The following is an 18,325-nucleotide window of genomic DNA, read 5'->3' on the forward strand; positions in this document are numbered from 1 at the left end:
CAACCAGGGGCATGCCCTTAACTGGAATCAAACCCAGGCCCTTTGGCTCTATCTATTGAGCCAAACTAGCTAGGACCAGTTTATTAATTTGTAATAAGTTCCATTAGGAGAGACTCTGGAGAAAGTAAGTTAAGATCAGAAAGTACTTTATTGTGTACATCAGAGTCAAGCATAGTATTTCCCAAAATATGTTCCTTGGATACCAATTCCATAAGATAATAGGTGTGCCTAGAAAAATGAGTCCCATAGTCATAAAAATTTGAGGAACTTTGAGAATATGGTAAAAATTTAACTCTAGAACTTATCAATTTCTTTAATATGATAATGTGATATGTGCAATTCCTGGAGAAGGATATGTTATATAGAATTTCCAAAGCTTACTTAATCACAGTGTTCTTTTTTTTTAATGGGAGTAGCGAGAGCCATCTTACAGAATACTTTTGGGAAACCTTGGTTTAAGGAAAGCCCTTCCAGGGAAGTAACTGCCTTCCTGGAATCTGCCAGGTGTTCTGGATAACTGCACAATTTTATTCAGTAGACATTTATTGTGCACACCTTCTATGTGCCAGGCTCTGTAGCCAGGTCTGTTTTTCAAGTCACATCTTCCTGAACAAGACACTATATGGACTTGTATCCCAGCCCTCTGCTTTCCTTCTCCAGTTAATTTTTTGTTCTTTAAGTTAAATAAATGTTTAAAAATTTAAATGCATGGTTGCTTTAAAGTCAGATTCTTTAGCAGTAGGTGCGTATACTCTTTTAACACCTAGTAACAACTTCTGGTTATCTTTATCTCAAGTGAATGGTGTTCCCATCTACTGAAGCCATTTATCTTGCAAATTGTCATTCCTCAAGAGATTGGGGCTACTTTACCATCTTCTGTGACCAACTTCTAAGTATTTGCTAAGACATTTGTGACTATTTTCATGGATGCTTCTTTTAATTATGCAATAACACCTGTCTTCACAGTAATCAATTTGAAAGATTGTATTCTTTAGGCAGTTTTATTTTCATTAGGTTCTTTTCGTTGAAAAGATTATGCAACGGTATTAAATTTTAAAAGGTCTTTTTAATCCTAACTCTTTAGTAAATATTATCATTTTTCTCTATATTTGCCTTGTACTTCCTAAGATAGAGAAATTTTTTGTCTTGCTACTTTTTATCTAAGAGTATAAAAATTTCCTACTTTTTTTTTTTTACATAGTCTTCATAAGTTAACAGCATATGTTGTATATCATAATTTATTTATTTAACAGTTTTCCCAATATTTACATTTAGGTTGTTTCTATTTTTTTATTGTAAATAACTGCAATGAGTAGCTTTAAGCATACAGTTTTTTGTTTTATTGAGTTATTACATTAGGCAACATTATCAAGTGTGGAATTACTTAGATGATGGGTATCACTGTCTTTATTGCCACATAACTACTGCTATTAAAAGACACAATGCGCCCTGGCTGACATAGCTCAGTTGGTTGGAGGGTCATCCTGGACACCAAAAGGTGGCTGGTTCGATTTAGGTCAGGGCACATACCCAGGTTGGGGGTTCGATCCCGAATGGGGTGCATGTGGGAGGCAACCAATCAATGTTTCACTCTCACATGAGTGCATCTGTCTATCTGTCTCTCTCCCCCTTCCTCTCTAAAATATTAATAAAAATTTTTAAAAAGACACAATGCAGGTGAAAATATATAAGCATACCTCATTTTATTGCCCCTCGCTTTATGACACTTTGGCTTCACCGATGTTATGATTTTTGCAACTTGAAAGCAAGACCTTCCACCAGCAAAAAAATTACAACTCACTTTATTGTGATACTTTATTGCAGTGGTCTGGGAGTGAATCAGCAATATCTGTGATATTGCTTGGTTTCTGAAATAGATATATATCTGTTCTGTTTTTCATAATAAGCTACAGTGTTTGTAGACCTGTATCATAAAAGTACAGCAGTAGTTCAGCTGGTGGTCATCAAGGTCAAATGCTTTCTGTAACTTCATTTCTGTAGCCTTGATGAGGTTTTTAAGACCCTACATTTTCTTTCTCAATGTTTAAGCTTCAAAAATGATATGGGATAAGCATTAAATTATATTTTATTCTATTATAGGGGAACATTGTTCTTACAGATTATGAGTATCTAATTTTAAATATCCTAAGATTTCGAACTGATGAGTCAGATGAAGTTAAATTTGCTGTTCGTGAACGCTATCCAGTTGATCATGCTAGAGCTGTTGAACCTTTGCTTACCTTGGAAAGGTAACATGTTTTGTTTATAAACTCATTCCATATTGTATTAAAAGGTAAAATAGGTCATATGTAAGAATATAAAGAACGGACATAAAATATTTTTTTACTTGCATAAAATAACTAAATTTGGACTGCTTGAACTGCATAAATGTGCATGTAAGCAATTAAGCCTTATTTGAGAGTAGCAAATGTATCTTTTTAGTCTAAATTTGGTATTTGAGATGTTTATTATTTCTTGGTAAAGTAAGAAGATTTATCAGCTATTCTGTGAGAAGATAGATGGATATCTTGGGTAGAGTACAAAAGGACATAAAGGATTTAGCTAAGAAAAGGGAGCAGGGTAAGATACGGTGCTAATTATAGCTGTACTCTTCTGGCTGAAGGCTTTGATACCAATAGGCTATAACAGTGTTTCTCAAAGTTTAGCATGCATTGGAATCACCTGGAGGGCTTGATAAACTAGATTTCTGAGTCAGTAGATCTGGTGTGGAGTTCTTATTAAATGTTTAATTAGGTAAAGCCATTTCAGGTGTTAAGATATAGCTCCAGGCTTCACGAACAACATTTAACAGTTACATAAAAATGTGTCTTTCATATCATATATGGGCACACTGATGATAAAAATATGACTAAGTTGAAAAAGTATTCTTTTTTTTTTTTTTTTTTAGAAAACCTGGTTTTAGGTCCCAGTCTGCTGTTTACTAACCTCAAATAAATTAATTTTATGACCCTACATTTTCTTACCTAAAAAATGAACTAGTTCCTCTTATATTTTAGAATATTTGAAGATCAGGTGAATTGATGTGGTATTATGACTATAAATATTGCTGTAAGAGTTATTAAATATAAGATAGTAAGAGGTAATGTCAATTTTGTTTTACAGACTGACTGAAATAATAACCAGGGCACCTAAGGGTGAACTACTAAAGAGAGTTCTTAACCCATTACTTCGTGAGTAATCCTACATAGAGCAATGAAATATTTGCAAGATAGTATAGTTTTCAGGAATTTATTTAAGCCTTTTATAGTTCTAGTAGAAAATTAGAACTTCTTGATAACTTTAGAAAGGAGTTTAAAATTATTTTTTGAGTAGAGTTTATTTTTAAGGAAAGATAAAATTGTCATATCAAATGAAGTTTGACCTTTATCTGTTAGATTTTATTTAAAAGTAATACTGTTATGTTAACTAATAGAATGTTATTTAGCACTTTAATGATAGTTATAGTATTCTGAGAAATCTTTTCTTTTCCCAATGTGAATCTTCGGTTTAATAACCATTTAGGATTATTATTATTATTATTATTATTAATGGGGCTCAGGGTATCCCAGGATGTCAGGTACTTTTGATAATCAAGGTAAAGAAAATGTAATGACTTTTATGCTTGAGAAAATCATCACTTATTCCTACAATAAGGAATTTTTTCTTTATTAATAGGGTATATTACATTAACCACTCTTTGGATGCTAAACCAACCTAGCATTCCTACTTTATAATCTTTTTTATATGTGGCTAAGTTTCACTAAATTCCTATAACTTGTGCACTGGCTTTTATAGTTTTATTGTAGTCTCAAATTTTAATTAAGTACTTGAATTGTCATTTCTGATAGCATTTCAAAATAAGTAAACTAATTGTTATTTTCCCTGGCTACTGTTACTGAGTATATCATTTATAGTGGACATAAATTGTATTATATTTTGATGTTAAATTTTATAGGAAAATACTAAAAATAATACCCTCTGTTTTTATAGCCTATGGATCAGCTCTCATTGAACATTGTCTTATTGAAAATGGATTCTCTGGCAATGTCAAAGTGGATGAAAAATTTGAAAGTAAGGGTATGTCTGCATGGCACAACTTTTGTCCATGTTTATATATTTCCTTTTTTAAAACTGTGAAAATTATTTCTGGGAAAGTAGTGAGTAAGTAGTTCTAGACTTAAAAACATTTGACCTGTGAGTGCTCTATCCATGTGGTATTCCTGGCTTCCTACTCTAAAGTGGCTCTTTTTCCCTGTTAATGTGTAGTTTAATCTCTTGAGCTACCTTATTGCCTTTCAACTTTAGAATATTCTCCTTCTCTCCCCTAAAATTTTTTTTTTTAATCCTCACCTCACCAGAGGACATTTTTAGTGGTTTTTAGAGAGAGGGAGAGTGTGGGAAGGGAGGGAGAGAGAGAGAGCAAGAAAGAGTTTGAGAGAAACAGTGGTGGGAGAGAGGAACATCGATCAGCTGCTTCCCAAACGCGCTTGACTGGGGTTGGGATGGAACCTGCAACTTAGGCATGTGCCCTGACCAGGAATCGAACCCAGGACCTTTTGTTGTATGAGCTGCTGCTCCTACCAACTGAACCACACTGGCCAGGACTCTTCCCCTAAATTTTAGAAGTGGTAACTGACCTTGAGATAGTCTTTGGTACAAGGCGTGAAGGAGTTGAATTATTCACCTTCTGACTCAGAACCTGGAGTGTGTCTAGAACAGCCGTGGGCAAACTACGGCCCGCGGGCCGGATCCGGCTGTTCTATCCGGTTCTCTTGCTCTCCCCTCTGCTCCTTTACTTTGAATTTATATTAGTTCACACAAACACTCTATCCATGCTTTTGTTCCGGCCCTCCGGTCCAGTTTAAGAACCCATTGTGGCCCTCGAGTCAAAAAGTTTGCCCACCCCTGGTCTAGAAATACCAGCATTCATGCATTTTAATTCTGTAAGTACTGTAGTATGGCTATATACGTTAGGGCAGCTCTTGTAACTATTTAAGGCAAGGGTGGGGAACCTTTTTTCTGCCAAGGGCCATTTGGATATTTATAATATCATTTGAGGGCCATCCAGAATCATCAACTTAAAAATTATGTTGCTATGAAAAAGGATCCTAGATTTATTGAATTTCGAGTTTTGCCTGTGGTTTCCTTGGCAGGGCCAGATGTTTCCCACCCCTGATTTAAGGGAACCTAACTTACTAGTACCTGCCAGATTAGGATAATAAAAGAAATTAGAGGAAATACAAAGAATTTAGAAGCAGGCCCAAATACATATGGGAACTTAGTATATAAACAAAGTGCCTTTCAGATAATGAGGGGCAAGATGGAATTAATAAAAGCTATTGGGATAACAGGCTGGCCAAAACATCCTTATTTATATATGCTGATAACAAGCATGAAATAACTGTATTTAATTTTCTTGAACACTCTTATAAGCACTGTCCTGTTTTCTGTATAGTTGTTTAATAATAGTTAATTGCATCTTGATTACCACTCCTTTCCTTTTTAATTCTTCTTAGATATTGAAAAAGTACTTATTTGTCTGCAGAAAGCAGAAGACTATATGAAAACAACGTCCAACTTCAGTGGAAAGGTAGCAGCACATATACTTACATATTGTAGTGGCTTTATTATTTATATTTTTAGAATTTAAATGTTCACTAAAGATCAATATATGTACATTTTTTGTTTTAGTTTAGAAATTCGACATTAGTAATATGCTTATTCTAGGGTAGATTTTTGTTTTGTTTTCAGTTTTCTTTTTATCCTCACCCAAGGATATGCTTTCATTGATTTTAGAGAAAGAGGAAGGTAGAAAGATAAATATCGATCAGTTGCCTTCCATATATGCACTGACTGGGTATTGAGCCTGCAACCTAGGCATGTGCCCTGGCTAGAAATCGAACCCGCAACTTTTCGGTGCATAGGACGATGCTGCAATCAACTGAGCCACCTGGCCAGGGCTAGGGTAGTTGTTCTTTTGTGTGTGTGTTTTTTTAAGCCTCACCGAGGATATTTTTCCATTGATTTTTAGAGAAAGTGGAAGGGGGGTGTCGGGGGAGAGAAACATTGTTGTGAGAGAGACACTTCGATTGATTGCCTCCCGCAAGTGCCGGGAATTGAGCCTGCCCCAAGGTACATGCCCTTGATTGGAATCAAACGCGGGACCCTTCAGTCAGCAGGCCGAGGCTCTATCCACTGAGCCAAACCAGTCTGTGCTGTTTTGTATGTTGTTTTTTTTTAATTGCTGTTGATTTGTAATTTTTTGTTCTTTTTTGTCTTTTATAGAAAGTACTAGGTTAAATCAATATCAGCCCTCCAGAAAAGATAAGAAATTTGAAAGTATTTCTCCTTAGGTTAATTTTAGATAGCGAAGCACATTTTAATTTACCAGCACTTTTCAAAAATTTGGTGATTTACATCCTTTAACAGTTAAATATCCTCTGAATTACCTCAGATCTTGTGCTTTTCTTCCCTATTCAAAGTATAACTTTACTTACCAGAAAAGTTCAGAGACAGTTCTGATTAATTATAGCTAAATTCAGTCCAAATGTACCTGCCTAGTTTCTTTTTGTTTTGTTAATACTCATCCGAGGATATGTATATATTTTTTCTATTGGTGTTTTGTTTTTGTTTTTTTTAGAGAGAGTGGATGGGAGAGGGAGGGAGGAAGGAAGAGAGAGAGAAACACTGATGTAAGACAGCCACATGAATTGGTTGCCTCCCTACCAGGACCAGAGATCGAACCTGCAACCCAGATACGTGCCCTTGACCAGGAATCAAACCTGTGACCCTATGATGCCTGGGACAGTGCTCTAGCCATTGAGCAACCTGCCAGGGTGTTTTACTACCATAACCGGTTTGGCTCAGTGGATAGAGTGTCAGCCTGTGGACTTAAGGGTCCAGGGTTCAATTCTGGTCAAGGTCATGTACCTTGGTTTCGGGTACATCCCCAGTGGGAGGTGTGCAGGAGGCAGCTGATCAATGTTTCTCTCTCATCGATGTTTCTCTTTATCCCTCTCACTTCCTCTCTGTAAAAAAATCAATAAAATATATCTTAAAAAAAAATAAATTTTACTGATTTTAGAGAGGGAGGAAGGGAGAGGCATGGAGAGATAGAAACATTGGTGAGAGAGAAACATCAATAGGCTGCCTCCTACATGCCCTTTACTGGGGATTGAGCCTGCAACCCAGGCATATACCCTGATCCGGAATTGAACTGATGGTTCATGGGTCAATGCTCAACCACTGAGCAACACTGGCCGGGCCCAGTTTTTTAAATGAATTAAAATCACCTACCAACAAAGGAAATCTGTTTTTCTGCTGGCAGTGCTTTTGGCTTATTTAAATTGCACAACATCTAAAAATGGAAAGAAGAAAGCAAAATGCAGCTCTATAATCCCACCATTTTATCAGTTTCCATTTTCTCTATTCCCTGATTTTTCTTGTGCATGTGAAAAAAAACATTTCCTAACAATACTTTGAGTCTAAGAAAAGCTTCATTTATAATCTATAGACAAATGCAGTTGATAAATTTATAACTAGAAAATTTTATAACTTAAATTGCTATTAGTCATGAAAAGTAAATCTTTGTTAATTATGGATAGAAATGAGTTTTATGTTGGATTTTTATAGGGATATATCATTCAGAAAAGAGAAATAAAACCAAGCCTGGAAGTAGATAAACCAACTGAAGACATATTCACGTAAGCATGTAGGCATGGGTCAATTTATTATAGGTGTTTATTAATGTTCTTGAATGTGATATAGTAAATATGTTTTACAGGTATGAGGAATTTCATCCTTTCTTGTTTTCTCAACATTCGCAATGTCCATATATAGAATTTGAATCATTTGACAAGGTGGGTTTCAGATTCTATTTTTTGACCAGTTAGCATGATATGAATTATTAAATTAATATCAACTTGCTTTTATTGAGAAATTGCAAATATTTTTGCTTTGCAGTCACTATAAATCTGAGCATTACAGAACAATGCAGTCATAGATACAAACTGTTGGAAACTTTGCTACTTTATTTCAAGATAAAGGATAAAAAATGTGAACTTGATTCTTGATTATTTAGCTATATCTCTGAGTGGTTTTATAAACAAAATGGACTAAAAATTCTATGTATGAAAGTTGAAGTAGAGACTATCCTTTTTTTCCAATTAGTTATTTTTGTTTGTTTTAATAAGGCTGTGGATGAATTTTATTCCAAGATCGAAGGTCAGAAAATAGATTTAAAAGCTTTACAACAGGTATGGTATTTAAAACATTTACATTAAATTAATTAGTTTTAGTGTGGTTTGCTGGGTAGATGATGCTCTCATAAGAATGGGCAACCTTTGAAAGTGTATGGGAATGTGCTGATCTCTTAGTTTATTGATAACGATCTAGGTGAGGTCTCCAGTGTTGAAAAGTATACCCTCATTTGTTTCATCATATATCGGGTATTCCGTAAAATGGAAAATACAGTGGGAAGATGAGACCTGTTACTTATACCCTAGTATTGCTTTATTAAAGCAACCCAAAGCTTCTAAATTTTGCTATTAAGGTAATACTGTTTTGAGAAGATTTTTAAATAGGCCAAAGGAGAGGGAAAAGTTTTTTCTATACAAATAAATATTTTTGTTTACCATTAAACTGTTATTTCATTTTTTATTTATCTTTATTATTGAAAATATTACAGATGCCCCCTTTTTTCCCCCTTGACCCTCTTTACACTGTTCCCACCCCTGCCCAGGCCTTCACCACCTTATTGTCTGTGTCTGTGGTTTATGCAGAGTGAACTTCTAAACTAAACCTTTAATGTGGTTTGTGTGGAGACCCACTGGTGATTGCCAGAGGAGATGGGTTGGGGACCAGGTGGAAGAAGTGAAGGGATTAAGAAGTACAAATTGGAATTTACAAAATAGTCACAGGGAGGTATAGCATAGGAAATATAATAAACTAGAGGCCCGGTGCACGAAATTTGTGCACGGGGGCGGGGGAGTTTCTCAGCCCAGCCTGGACCCTCTCCATTCTGGGACCCCTCAGGAGATGTCCGACTGCCAGTTTCAGCCTGCCCAAGGATTGGGCCGAAACCGGCAGTCGGACATCCCTCTCACAATCTGGGACCACTGGCTCCTAACTGCTCACCTGCCTGCCTGCCGGATTGCCCCTAACTGCCCCCCCCGCCAGCCTGATCACCCCTAACCACCTCTGCTTACCAGCCTGATTGCCCCTAACTGCCCGCGCTGCCGGCCTGGTCACCCCCAACTGCATCCCTCTGCTGGCCTGGTCGCCCCTTCGTGCCCCCCCTGCCAGCCTCGTTTCCCCCAACTGCCCCCCTGCCAGCCTGGTCACCCCTCACTGCTCCCCTCTGCTAGCCTGGTTGTCCCTCGCTGCTGCCCCCCCCCCCCCCTTGCCGGCCTGGTTGCCCCATGCAGGCTGCTGGTCAGTCGTTTGGTGGTCCCTCGCTAACCCCCCTGCTGGCCTGGTCGCCCCACATAGCCTGCTGGTCAGTTGTTTGGTCAACCCTCACTAACCCCCCTGCCGGCCTGGTTGTCCCATGCAGCCTGCTGTTTGGTTGTTACTGTGAGGGCATTGTGACCAATTTGCATATTACCCTTTTATTAGTATAGATAATACTGTGATAACTGCAGGGTGCCAGGTGGGTACTGTAAATATCAGGGGGAATACTTTTAAAGTGTATGGTTGTCTAATCCCTATGCTGTATACCTGAAACTAATACAAAATAATACTAAAACTGTAATTGAAATTTTGTAAAATAAATTTTAAAAAAATATATGTTTTGTGTGTATCAAGACTCCACAAGGAGGTTTTAATATGCTGTATTTTTCCAGCACATGTGACCATGTTTTTGGAACATTTGCTGAAGAACAATTTCAGAAATTGGCCACAGTTACTCTTGATTTGAAGAGGATCTGATTTTTCAAAAATATTAATAAAGTGTTATAATATGTGTGCACAGTTTATAATTATGTGAATTCCTGTATCCTCCCTGCCCCTCAGTTTTAAAATAATTAACAAAGCACAATTTCTAAGCAGATGGGTCAAATTAATTAAATACTGTAATTGCCACATGGTGGCAGCACTTTAGCTACTAAATAGATATTTAGCAGTGACATTGAACCCCATCTCTTTTATGTGCATTAGAATACCCTATGAATTATTTCAGTAATCATTTTGCATTCTTTTAATAGTTACCATTTTTATAATTAACATTTTTTAATACTACATCCAGCTTTCAAACATTCATTAATTGGTAATGCTGTTACTACTGTTAGAAAATTTGCCCCAAAATAAAAAAATCCTGAAATGTAAATTATCCTATGTAATAAAGATGTGATATGCAAATTGACCCTCATGCCCTCACAAAATGGCTGCCTGTGACCAGGCTGGCAGGGGGGTTAGTGAGGGACGACCAAATGACTGAACAAGCAGGCTGCGTGGGGCGACCAGGCCAGCAGGGGGTTAGTGAGGGACGACCAAACGACTGAACAGCAGGCTGCGTGGGGCGACCAGGCTGGCGGGAGAGGGGGGCAGTTGGGGGCGACCAGGCCGTCAGGGGGGGCAGTTAGGGGCGACCTGGCCAGCAGAGGGGGGCAATTGGGGTCTACCTGGGGAGGCCAGCAGGGGGGGCAGTATAGACCTGGGGAGGCCAGCAGGGGGGGCAGTAAGAGGCAACCAGGTCAGCGGGGTGGGGGGCAGTTAGGGACGACCAGGCCGGCTGGGGGGTGCAGTTGGGGGTGACTAGGCCGGCAGGGGGTGCAGTTAGGGGCAACCAGGCCGGCGGAGGGGAGCAGTTGGGGGCGACCAGGCTGGCGGGGGGGGGTGGCAGTAAGAGGCAACCAAGCCAGGGGGGGCAATTAGGGGCAACCAGGCCGGCAGGGAGAGTAGTAAGGGGGTGACCAGGCCAGTAGCGTGGGACAGTTAGGAGCGACCAGGCCAGCAGGGAGGGGGTAGTTGGGGGCAACCTGCTGGCAGCAGGGGGGCAGATGGGGGTGACCTGGCTGGAAGGGGGGGCAGTTAGGGGTGACCAGGCGCCAGGCAGGCAGGTGAGCGATTAGGAGCCAGCGGTCCAGGATTGTGAGAGCGATGTCCGACTGCCGGTCATTGGGCCTAAACTGGCAGTCAGACATCCCCCAAGGCAGTGGTCGGCAAACTGCGGCTCGCGAGCCACATGCAGCTCTTTGGCCCCTTGAGTGTGGCTCTTCCACACAATACCACGGCCTGGGCGAGTCTATTTTGAAGAAGTGGCGTTAGAAGAAGTTTAAGTTTAAAACATTTGGCTCTCAAAAGAAATTTCAATCATCGTACTGTTGATATTTGGCTCTGTTGACTAATGAGTTTGCCGACCACTGCCCCAAGGGGTCCCGGATTGGAGAGGGTGCAGTCTGGGCCGAGGGGATCCCTGCCCCATGCACGAATTTTGTGCACCGGGCCTCTAGTATATGATAAAATGCTATATAGGAGGTCAAATAGTTACCATGACCTTTTGTGTTGTTGATTTAGGAGAAATTCTTTAAAATACTAGGAATAATGCTAAGAAAATTAAAGGCAGCAATGAAATAAAAAGAAGCAATTTGGGTAATTTAGGCTACAAATGCATTCTCCCAAATTTTACTTTTTTGCCAGAAGGAAAAGGTAGGCTCTAGGAGCCTATTTTACATACAGTGTAACATAATCAAGTTACTTTCAAATAGGGAACAGGAGGTAGTTAGACATGACTTCGTTTTGGAGCATGAAACACTTTGGGGTAGTATAGACCTGGGGAGGTGGACTCTGGGCATCTCTAGTCAACTAGGGGGCAGATGTGGAGACAGGACAGTGAGTTTCAGGAGGTGAGAGAGAAGGTGCAGGAGATGGGAGAAATCTAATTTTTTAAGAAATCTTTTTTTGTCAACAAAAGGAAAAACAAGCATTGAAGAAATTAGATAATGTCCGAAAGGATCACGAAAACAGATTAGAAGCTCTTCAACAGGCTCAGGTATTATGTTTAGCTTTTTCAGATGCTTTCTGAAAAATGGTAACTTTAACTGGCATTATAGTAAATGTTTTTGGTTTATTTCTTAAGGAAATAGATAAACTTAAAGGAGAGCTCATAGAAATGAATCTACAAATAGTTGACAGAGCCATTCAGGTTGTTCGAAGTGCTTTAGCCAACCAGATAGATTGGACAGAAATTGGGTTAATTGTGAAAGAAGCCCAAGCTCAAGGAGATCCTGTTGCAAATGCAATCAAAGAATTAAAACTACAAACAAATCATGTTACAATGTTGCTGAGGTAAGTTTAAATTATTTATTTATTTGTTAATCCTCACCCGAGGATATTTTTCTCATTGATTGTTTTTAGAAAGAGTGGCAGGAAGGGAAGGAGTGGGGGAGAGAGAAAGAGAAGTAGACACATTGATTGGTTGCCTTCTGCATGCCCCCAGCTGCAACCCAGTTATATGCCCTTGACTGGGAATCAAACCTGTGACCCTTGGTGTGTGGGCTGATGCTCTAACCACTGATACACACTGGCCAGGGCAGGTAAGTTTAATTTTTAGTGAAGCAGTTAATGCTTGTCTTTATTTTGCTATTTAATTGTTCACTGTGTTCATTTAAAATTTTTCTTTTGTTTGGAAATTTATCCTTGACAATACAGAAAAAATTAATTTGCAACTTAATTTACAAACTAAATACTGTAAACCATTTATGATTTCATTTAGGAATATATTGAAAATTAAAAAAATGTGATGTCATTGACATTAGTGAAATACTATTGAATATTTTTAATAGAAATCCATACTTATTATCAGAGGAGGAAGATGACGATGTTGATGGTGACATCAGTGTTGAGAAAAATGAAACTGAACCACCAAAAGGAAAAAAGAAAAAGAAAAAGAATAAACAGCTGCAGAAGCCTCAGAAAAATAAGCCATTACTTATTGATGTTGATCTCAGTTTATCAGCATATGCCAATGCCAAAAAGTGAGTCTTGAAAGTAGAAATTTTAGGCAAAATATTATCTACAATAACTCAGGGTATTAAAGGATAAGAAACATTGTTATTTTGCCTGTCTATACTTTGGGATGTCTTTTTTGGTGTGTCATAAAATTATATTTATTGTAAGAAAGAGTACAGAAATTACTATTTTTCAAAACAGTAATTCTCCTGGAAACTTCAAATAACGAATTCTTTTTTAAATCTTATGTGCATTCTACAACTTCATTTTCATATGGAACATAGAAAATGAAGGTGTGTAAAGCACAAAACTTGTTCTGTATGATTTGAGTCTATAAAATAGAAATAACAAATAGGAAACAAAAGAATAGAAATTTTACTTAAAATTTAAGAGAATTGTGTTTTTCTAGGTATTATGATCACAAGAGATATGCTGCTAAGAAAACACAAAAGACTGTTGAAGCTGCTGAGAAGGTACTTTGCATTTGTGAATGTTAATTGTTTTTCTCTACCTTAATTTAGTGGCCTTAATGATTTTTTATGTTTAAATGAGGTTTTCTAATTCAGAAATACCTTTCAAATTTAATTTTGCTTTAAATGTGTTTCCAGTATTTATTTTTTTCCCAAACCTGCCCCTCCTTGGTTTTTGCCATCTCAGTAAATAGCATCTTCATTTTTTCCTTTGCTTAGATTAAAAATGTTGGAGTTATCCAGGACTCTTCTCTCATAAACCATATGCAATCCACCAGCAAATCTTTTTGGCTCTTCTTTTATAGTATAACCAGAATCTGGCCACTTCTCATTGATCCAGGTTTCAATCATGTGTTCTCATGGATTATAGCAGTAGCCCCTTACTGGGTTGGTTACTTTCCCACCCTTTCCCTCCTACAGTCTGTTCTTCACACAGCAGCTATAGTGATCCTTTTAAATAAAAAATAAAGTCATTTCTCTGTGTTCAAAATTTTCCAGTAGCTTTTCATGTTAGCCAAGACAATCCAAAGCCCTTATCCTGGTCTAGAAGGTTCTATATGATCTGCTCCCCTCTGATCTCATCGCCTGCCCTCCTCCTGTTACACATTCTTTCTAGCCACACTGGGATTTTAGCTGTTCCTACAACAGTGGTCCATGCTACCTTCTCAGGACCTTTGCACTTGCTGCTCTTTCTACCAAGAATGCTCTTCCCTAAAAATTTCTGTGGTTTGATTCCACCCCTCATTCTCATGTCTACGTCTAGTGTATGAAATTCGTGCACGGGGTGTGGGGGGGCATCCCTCAGCCCAGCCTGCACCCTCTCCATTCCGGGACCCCTTGGGGGATGTCCGACTGCCGGTATAGGCCGGATCCCTAAACCAGCAGTCAGACATTCCTCTCACAATCCTGGACCGCTGGCTCCTAATCGCTCGCCTGTCTGCCTGCCTGGTCGCCCCTAACTGCCCCCGCCAGACAGGTCGCTCCCAACTGCCCCCCTCTGCTGGCCTAGTCACCCCAACTGCCCTTGTCCCCTCCCCACTGGTCTGGTTGCCCCCAACTTCCCCCCCCCACACTGGCTTGGTCGCCCCATGCAGCCTGCTGTTCAGTCGTTTGGTTGTCCCTTACTAACCCCCCTGCCAACCTGGTCATAGGCAGCCATCTTGTGAGGGCATGAGGGTCAATTTGCATATTACCTCTTTATTATATAGGATTACATAGGATGTCAGAGAGGCCTTTCTCGACCACTCTTACTAAAAATAGTATCTTCAATTACTCCCTCTTTACTCTGCTTTTCTTCTTAAAAAACGCCCTTCCCAACACACATTTATCTGTCTTCCCTCTTAAATGTGGATTGCATGAAAGTAAGATTTTGTCTGTGTTGTTCATTGCTATGTCCCTGCCCTAGAATATTGCCTGGAACATTGGCACATTAATATCTGTTAAATGAGTGGCCCTCATGACTTAGCCCTCTGTCTACCTCTCCAACCTTATTTCTTGACATTTTACCCTGTGATCACTACTTTCTTTCTGCTTATAGTGCTCTTCTTTCTGTTCTTTGCCTTGATTAATTCCATCAATCCTTCAGACTTCAGCCTATATGCCATTTCCTCAGAAATGCTCACTTACTATGGCATTCTTAGAAGCACTTAAATATGTTTATTTGCATAATTATGTGTTTTATATTTGTCTCTTCTCCTAGACCCCATTGGGGTGCAAACTTTGTCTTGTTCACTGATTTGTCCCCAGCATGTAGTCTGGAACTTGTTATATGGTAGGCACTTAGTATCTGGTAACTGAATGATAATCTTGTTAATTTGGAGGTCTTGAGAAAATATATGTATACAGTAAATCTTTGACTTATTTTAATATTAAAGTAAAAAATATTTTCATTTTTTCATTACTTTTGTGTGTGTGTGTGTAGATAATGCCATTTTTTGATATTTAAAAAACTGTTTCTGGCCTTATCATTTGCTTGGTGTTATTTAAATAAATTCTTAAATTATTTAAAAACTCTTTCTTATAAATAGGCATTCAAATCAGCTGAAAAGAAAACAAAGCAAACCTTAAAAGAAGTCCAAACAGTTACCTCTATTCAAAAAGCAAGAAAAGTGTATTGGTAAGTGTCCTACCTTTTAAAAATATAGTTTTTATTTTTCTTTTTTTTTTAATAAATCTTTATTCAGATTATTACAATTATTTCTCCTTTTTCCCCCCATAGCTCCCCTCCACCCATTTCCCACCCCACCTTCTGCCCTTACCTCCCCCGCACTGTCCTCATCCATAGGTGTATGATTTTTGTCCAGTCTCTTCATGAACCCCCCATACCCCTTTCCCCCTGAGAATTATCAGTCCACTCCCTTTCTATGCCCCTGATTCTATTATATTCACCAGATTATTCTGTTCCTCAGGTTTTTAATTCACTTGATTTTTAGGTTCACTTGTTGATAGATATGTATTTGTTGTTCATAATTTTTCTCTTTACTTTTTTCTTCTTCCTCTTCTTTAAGAATACCTTTCAGCATTTCATATAATACTGGTTTGGTGGTGATGAACTCCTTCAGCTTTTTCTTATCTGTGAAGCTCTTTATCTGCCCTTCCATTCTGAATGATAACTTTGCTGGGTAGAGTAATCTTGGTTGTAGGTTCTTGCTATTCATCACATTGAAAATTTCTTGCCACTCCCGTCTGGCCTGCATAGTTTCTGTTGAGAAGTCAGCTGACAGTCGTATGGGTGCTCCCTTGTAGGTAATTAACTGTTTTTCTCTTGCTGCTTTTAATATTCTCTCTTTGTCTTTTGCTCTTGGCATTTTAATTATGATGTGTCTTGGTGTGGTCCTCTTTGGATTCCTTTTGTTTGGGGTTCTGTGGGCTTCCTGGACTTGTAAGTCTATTTCTTTCACCAGGTGGGGGAAGTTTTCGGTCATTATTTCTTCAAATAGGTTTTCAGTATCTTGCTCTCTCTCTTCTTCTGGCACCCCCATAATTCTGATGTTGGTACGCTTGAAGTTGTCCCAGAGTCTTCTTACATTATCTTCAACTTTTTGGATTTTTTTTTTGCTTTTTGCTTTTTCGGTTGAGTGTTTTTTGCTTCCTTGTATTTCAATTCTTTGACTTGATTCTTGTGTTCCTCTATTCTGTTTCTGGGTCTCTGTATAATATTTTTTATTTCAGTCAGTGTATGTTTAATTTCTGGTTGGTCCTTTTTCATATCTTCGAGGGTCTCGTTATATTTATCGGCCTTTTCTAGGATATTCTTAAAAAGTCTTATAACCGTGGTTTTGAATTCTATATCCAGTCGTTTGTTTTCCTCCATTTCTTTCGTTTGTGATCTGATTCTTTGACCCCGCATTTTCATTGTTTCCCTGAGTTGGTAAGATAGATATTTGTGCTAGGTTTCCAATATGGCCCAGTGGGTCTGCTTCCCCAGTTAACCTGAGGTGGACACTCTTGGTGCACCCCTTTGTGGACTGTGTGTACAGCCTTGTTGTAATTAATTCTTTATTGTTGTTGGTATCACTGGGAAGAATTGACCTCTGGGCCAGTTGGCTGTAAGGATCAGCTGTGTCTATGCTGGGAGAAGTTCGGTGCTGGAGACAGCCTTATAGGATTAGACTTGCCAAATTGCAATAGCCTCTGTGCTCAGCTTGGATGGGGTGGAGTCTCAGTTTTGGCTTCCTGTCAGCCCCGCCCCTGCGTGCATGTGCGCTTTCAGTCCTCCGCCTTCCCCAGCTCGAGTCTCCGCCTGAGAGTCCAGACTCCCCCCACAAGAGCGTGGGTCCCCAGGGGCTCGCCTGGAACTGGGGTTCACTGCGGTCAGAACTGGGGCTCAGTGCAGTCAGGAGCCTCTGACTCCCTTTCACTAGGGAAAGCCTGTGGCAACCTCCGTAGCCTTTGTGCGCACTGGCCCGCGCATGTGCGCTTTCAGTCCTCCGCCTTCCCCGGCTCCCGAGTCTCCGCCCGAGAGTCCAGACTCCCCCACAAGAGCGTGGGTCCCCAGGGGCTCGCCTGGAACTGGGGTTCACTGCAGTCAGAACTGGGGCTCAGTGCAGTCAGAATCCTCTGACTCCCTTCCACTAGGGAAAGCCTGTGGCAACTTCCGCAGCCTTTGTGCGAACTGGCGCGCGCGCGCGGGCACTTTCAGTCCTCCGCCTTCCCCGGCTCCCGAGTCTCCGCCCGAGAGTCCAGACTCCCCCCGTAAGAGCGTGGGTCCCCAGGGGTTCACCCGGAACTGGGGTTCAGTGCTGTCAGAACTGGGGTTCAGTGCGGTCGGAAGCTTCCTTCCCCCTTCCGCCAGAGAAAGTCAGCCAGGCTCTCAGCCGCCCTTCCTCTCTGCGCGCACAAAGCCGCTTTGCCGTACCTCCAATTCTCTGTGAGCTTTCCTCTTTCCTTCTAGTTGTGGAATTTTCATTCAGCCAGCTTTCCTGTGGTTCTGGATGGTGTCCGTTCTGTCTTTTAGTTGTAGTTTTGAAATTGTTGTGCGAGGCAGCAGTTTAGGTGTTTACCTATGCCGCCATCTTGGTTTCTCTCCTAGTTTTTATTTTTCAAAATTATGCATGCACATTGTTTAGAAAAACGAAGCAATTCTACAAAGCTTGTTACAAAAACCAATAGCCCTGCTATTTTTTACCCCTACTCCTATTGCATCCTCTCCCAAAGAAACGTTTATACTTTTAGTTCTTTTACCTGAGTCTTCTAGTATATGCTTCCATTTCTCTAAGTAATATGCTTATATTGCTGCTTCTTAATTTTTCTATTTTACACTCTCTTAATGACTTACCACTATGGAAGATTAAGATTTTACTCTATCCTCTTGTGTCCCAGCCTTACATAGGCATGCACCTTCCAGCTTTCCAGAATAGTTACAGCACAATTCAATATTAAAATTATTGTGAATATTTAAATTGTAG

General features: G+C 39.6%; 1 protein-coding gene across 5 annotated transcripts in view; it reads left to right on the forward strand.

Moving 5' to 3' along the window:
• NEMF (nuclear export mediator factor) overlaps positions 1-18,325 on the forward strand; it is a 76,848-nt gene that overhangs the window by 20,164 nt on the left and 38,359 nt on the right. For 3 of the 5 annotated variants that reach the window (XM_080656586.1, XM_080656587.1, XM_080656589.1), the window contains 12 exons: positions 2,101-2,249; positions 3,124-3,191; positions 3,991-4,077; positions 5,517-5,590; positions 7,633-7,703; positions 7,784-7,859; positions 8,193-8,255; positions 11,912-11,989; positions 12,077-12,285; positions 12,783-12,974; positions 13,358-13,421; positions 15,446-15,534. In XM_080656586.1, coding sequence (XP_080512712.1) covers positions 2,101-2,249; positions 3,124-3,191; positions 3,991-4,077; positions 5,517-5,590; positions 7,633-7,703; positions 7,784-7,859; positions 8,193-8,255; positions 11,912-11,989; positions 12,077-12,285; positions 12,783-12,974; positions 13,358-13,421; positions 15,446-15,534 — 1,220 coding nt within the window. The remainder of the gene's footprint in view (positions 1-2,100; positions 2,250-3,123; positions 3,192-3,990; positions 4,078-5,516; positions 5,591-7,632; positions 7,704-7,783; positions 7,860-8,192; positions 8,256-11,911; positions 11,990-12,076; positions 12,286-12,782; positions 12,975-13,357; positions 13,422-15,445; positions 15,535-18,325) is intronic. The other 2 variants (XM_080656588.1, XM_080656590.1) reach the window with 1 other exon arrangement.

This window comes from Plecotus auritus (genome assembly GCF_963455305.1).
Source record: "Plecotus auritus genome assembly, chromosome: 1".
NCBI classification, from domain to species: Eukaryota; Metazoa; Chordata; class Mammalia; order Chiroptera; family Vespertilionidae; genus Plecotus; species Plecotus auritus.